The sequence below is a fragment of the Wyeomyia smithii genome, chromosome 1 (assembly GCF_029784165.1).
Source record: "Wyeomyia smithii strain HCP4-BCI-WySm-NY-G18 chromosome 1, ASM2978416v1, whole genome shotgun sequence".
Classification (NCBI taxonomy): Eukaryota; Metazoa; Arthropoda; class Insecta; order Diptera; family Culicidae; genus Wyeomyia; species Wyeomyia smithii.
The window spans coordinates 102,376,512-102,381,791 of NC_073694.1; the positions used below are offsets into that span (position 1 = coordinate 102,376,512).

Consider the following 5,280-nt stretch of genomic DNA (forward strand, 5'->3'; position numbering starts at 1 on the left):
AACCGTGACGTTTCGAATGAGAGTGAGGAGTATTCAGATCGCTGGATACTCGATTTTGCCAAAAAGGTCTGTCCGGACTCTGTACCGGATCAGAAAACCTTTCGCGACGCGTTTTTAGTAACTACGGAAGAGCTTCCATTTTCGATGTTGGAATTTTCAATGGCTCTCCTGTCGTGCAACAATAAGGCTCCAGGGTTAGATAGAATAAAATTCAACCTGTTGAAGAATCTACCCGACTCTGCAAAAAGATGCTAGTTGAATTTGTTCAACAAGTTTCTTGAGCTAAATATTATTCCGCATGACTGGAGTTAGGTAAAAGTCATTGCTATTCGGAAACCCAGGAAACCTGCCTTTGATCACAATTCATATAGGCCGATTGCAATGCTCTCTTGCCTCCGGAAATTAATGGAGAAAATGATCCTCTTACGGTTAGACAAATGGGTCGAAACAAACGGTTTACTTTCAGATACACAATTTGGCTTTCGCCGGGGCAAAGGGACGAACGATTGCCTAGCGTTGCTTCCTACTGAAATTCAACTCGCATTTGCTCGAAAAGAGCAAAGGGCTTCTGCGTTCTTGGATATTAAGGGGGCTTTTGACTCTGTCTCTGTAGAAGTTTGAAGCGCGAAACTTCATTCGCAGGACTTTCACCAAATTTGAATAACTTTTTGCTCAATTTGTTGTCAGAAAAGCATATGTATTTCTCACATGGCGATTCGACAACTTCCCGAATTAGTTACATGAGCCTTCCCCAGGGCTCATGTTTAAGTCCTCTCTTATATCATTTTTACGTCAATGACATCGATGAATGTCTTGCAAATTCATGCACGCTAAGGCAACTTGCGGACGATAGCGTTGTATCCATTACTGGTAGCGAGGCTAGCGATCTGCTAGGACCATTGCAAGATACCTTAGACAATTTGTCTGAATGGGCTCTTAAGCTGGGTATCGAATTCTCTCCGGAGAAAACTGAGTTGGTCGTTTTTTCTAGGAAACATAACCTAGCTCAGCTGCAGCTCCTACTAACGGGTAAAACGATCTCTCAGGTTTTAGTCGCTAAATATCTCGGGGTCTGGTTCGACTCTAAACGCACCTGGGCTTGTCATATTAGGTATCTGACACGAAAATGCCAACAGAGGATTAATTTTCTTCGTACGATTACCGGAACCTGGTGGGGTGCTCACCCAGGAGACCTTCTAAGGTTATACCAAACAACAATACTGTCAGTTCTAGAATACGGTTGTTTCTGCTTTCGCTCCGCTGCGAACACGCATATTTTGAAACTAGAAAGAATACAATATCGTTGTTTGCGTATTGTCTTGGGTTGCATGCAGTCGACCCATACGATGAGTCTTGAAGTGCTAGCGGGTATTCTTCCGTTGACACATCGGTTTTGGAATCTCTCTTACCGGTTATTAATTCGATGTACGGTCATGAACACATCAGTAATTGAAAATTTCGAGAGGTTGGTCGACCTTCAATCCCAAACCAGATTTATGACTTTATATTTTGACTACATGGCTCAAGATATTAACCCTTCTTCATACGTTCCCTTCAATGTCGCACCTTTAGATACTTCTAACATACTTCGACACCACCATGAAACAAGACATCATTGGTATCCCGGATCAATTGCGCCCACAAGAGATCCCTAAGATTTTTTCCAATAAGTTTAAACATGTAAGTTGTGATAAAATGTTTTATACTGACGGATCTAATCTAGATGAGTCCACTGGCTTCGGTGTTTTCCACGAAAATTTTACCGCCTCCTACAAACTCGATGCTCCTGCTTCCGTGTACGTCGCAGAACTTGCTGCTATTCAGTACTCTCTTGGGATCATCGAAACCCTACCCATAGACCACTACTTCATCTTCACAGACAGTCTCAGTGCCATTGAGGCTCGGCGATCGATGAAGACTGTGAAGCACACCCCGTATTTCCTGGGGAAAATACGGCGGTTTTTAAGTGCTTAAACAGATAAAAATTACCGGGTTACCTTAGCGTGGGTCCCTTCTCATTGTTCCATTCCGGGCAATGAAAAGGCTGACGATTTAGCTAAGGTGGGTGCTATTGATGGCGATATTTATGTAAGACCAATTGCTTATGATGAATTTTATAGCATTTTGCGTCAGAGAACACTCAACAGTTGGCAATCATCATGGAACTCAGATGAACTGGGACGGTGACTACATTCCATTTTTCCTAAGGTATCGACGAAAGCATGGTTCAAGGGGTTGGATGAAGGTCGGGACTTCATTCGCGTGATGTCCAGACTTATTTCCAATCACTACACTGTTTAACGTGTATCTCTTTCGTATAGTGCTTGTAGACAGTAATCACTGCGTTTGTGGCGATGGATACCATGACATCGAGCATGTTGTTTGGTCGTGTGCCGAATTCTGTGATGTTAGGTCCGAGCTTATAGATTCCCTCCGGGCCCGAGGAAAACAACCGAACGTTCCCGTTAGAGACATTCTGGGAAGCGGTTTGAAAAAGACTGACATTAAAAATTTAATATTCTTTTGTCTATTCGTCAGAATACCCGTATACGACGCTGGAGAAACGAACACAAAGAGCCTAAATCTATGTTTGAAAAACAAAAAAGAACACCAGTCGAAACACAAATAGATCGTATATCTTAATTAGTTTTAAGCAAGAATTTTATCTCCCCTCCCCTCACCATTAATCCCCACTAGCTCGTAGTCGGCCGCGAGAAATAAAAAAAGTGCCTCCCTCCTTTTCCCGCTAATCTAGAATTAATAAAAAGTGTACTTGGCTCAGTTAAACTTAAAATTGTATCGTGCCGTGTCAAATAAACCATATTTAAATCAAAAATATATTTGGAAGAGCATAATGAATGGTTATCAATAAACTGCAACTGAGGTTTGATGCTGCTGCAAATGCATAGCAGTTTGATGTTGATACTGTGCTTAACAAGCGGTATATACGAAACAAATCCGATTTCAAAATGACTGACACGCAAGCAACCGGGTTATCTTTCTTGTAAAAGTATTCTACTTCAACCTTGCGGTCGTGGCTTTGCACACAACCCTCCTCTGATTTTTTTTTCTTTGCAAAGTTGGTCCACCACAGGAACCACGAATTGTAATTATGTTTATTCCTAACCCACCAAACCCATTTTCCCTAAATTTAGCAATTATATCCTCTGTTAAAACAATTTCGCTTAAGCGCCACACATTCCTTCCGAATGGTTTTTCCAGATTTTGTAGTCTTATTTTCATTATAACTGCTTTGTGGTCAGAAAAGCAACAATTATTTGATTGTATACCTCTTATATTCCCTTTCAAACCATCACTGACGTAGAATCTATCTAGTCTTGCACCCGATTCGTTTCTAATAAAAGTAAAATCGATTTTTGATTTATGTACAATTTCGAAAACATCACTAAGATTTAGCGCGTTTACCAAAAATTTCAGTGATTGAACTGCGTTAAAATCTCCACCTATAATCAGATTTCCCGAACCGTGATTTATATAATTCTGAAGCGATTCTGTAAAAAAATTCTCTCTTGCTGTTTTTTGGGCACGTCCGGAAGGTGCATAAACATTGCAGATTGTTACCTGCTCATCTATTCGAATGTTTATTATTCGAGAATCAAGACTGCGTTTTAGTTGAGATGTTTTGATGTGCGATTTTGTCAGAATTTCAGTACCTCTTTTACTATCGTCAATATTTGAAAAGCTTTCGAAACCATTGATATCGATTCGTTCAGCAACTTCTCGAAGTAAGATTATATCGAGCTCCGTTAAAAATACAAAGGACCTCAGTGCATCTATTTTGTTTTGATTAGAAACGCCATTCATGTTAATCGATCCTATACTGTAGGTTAGCTCGTTCATTTTACTTCGAGGATTTGCTTGGACGACCACGCTTTTTCTTATGTGTTGGAGATATACTTCGACATCTTGAACCATTACCGTTTCCCATATCACAATCTGAAATAGACTCAGCAAATGAATTGTTTAGTGGAAATGATCCCTTTTTTGCCAAGCTGTCAGTGACATTTCCTGAAGCTTTGCTGGCCGTGGGTTCACTAGATACGTTCATTTCGCCATTTACTGCTTGACCTGTAACTTTTTTTGAGTACTGTATCGTGTATTGCGACAAAACGTTGCTAGTGTTGGGGTAAATATTTGTGGAAGTGTTTTTCGCAGGGTAGTATGATCTTCAGTATCAGAGATAGCTGGATTTTGTTCGCGATCAATTGTTTTCGTAGCTTGCGAATAGCCTGATCGAACGAGCTGTGTTAGATTTGTGAAACTGGCACTTACCGGTTCGATTGCGTTACTAGATCCATGGCTAGGGATATTGAATTGTTGTGTACGCTTCACTGCCCCTGCATAATCTACTCCAGAAGCTCTGAGTCTGTCGCTAATGTTCCCGATGTTCCCTGATTGGAGCTGCATGTCCATATAGCTGGCTTCAATACACTTGCGCCTCCAGTGCACTGGTTTGCTGCAGTGTAGACATGTCTGCTTCTGATTCTTGTACGTAATAAAGGTTACCTCACCTTGAATGTTGATGTACGATGGTACGCTGGTGTGTAGCTTGATACGCGCAGCTCTGACTCCATTTTTGATGCCTTTCAAGATGGCTGGCTCCGACCACGTTTCGTCTTTCAACCAGATTACTTCTCCATATTTTTCCAATGCCTGTTTGATCAATATGTTTGCTGTTTGGGGAGATATATCATGAATCCTCATGGTTGCCGCTCCATCTTCCAAAAACACGTTTATTGTATATTTTAGGTTGTCGATTATAATTTCGTATTTTCCATCGTTACGGTCCGCTATAGATAACGCCTGATCTTCCGTTTGACATTCCAGAAACAGCAAGGACCTACCAGTGTTGTGTTGAAGTGACTGGATAGCTGAAAATTGTATCTGGAGATCCTGATAAACAAACCTGACAATCAAGTCCATGTTGATTCGTTTTGTTGGAAACGTACTCAGGTCGATGACCAGCGTGTTTGCTCTGGGTCCATTTGATGTAAGATGATATTGAGATGCTGCCATTGTCTTCGTGTTGAATTGTGTTTGTTGTATTGTGTCTCGATCGACTGGATTTTAGCTTCCGTTTTACTAAGCACAATAGAATACGTCTGTTCACATCGACTGTCAAAACGCAACTACTCAAAGCTCTAGGATAATTTACAAGAATGTTAGAGATATAGCAATATTATTTTTTTACGATATCTTGAAAAATAAAAAGACATTTAACCTACACAAGACATGCTGCACATATTATACCCAAATTAT

At 40.7% G+C, this 5,280-nt stretch overlaps 1 protein-coding gene across 1 annotated transcript in view; it reads right to left on the reverse strand.

Moving 5' to 3' along the window:
• LOC129717022 (probable serine/threonine-protein kinase clkA) overlaps positions 1-5,037 on the reverse strand; it is a gene marked incomplete at its 3' end in the record, with an annotated part of 10,435 nt that extends 5,398 nt beyond the window's left edge. Inside the window, exons 1-2 of the mRNA XM_055666869.1 lie at positions 4,928-5,037; positions 4,294-4,861 (exon numbers count right to left, since the gene is read on the reverse strand). Coding sequence (XP_055522844.1) covers positions 4,294-4,861; positions 4,928-5,037 — 678 coding nt within the window. The remainder of the gene's footprint in view (positions 1-4,293; positions 4,862-4,927) is intronic.
• Positions 5,038-5,280: the final 243 nt, after the last annotated feature.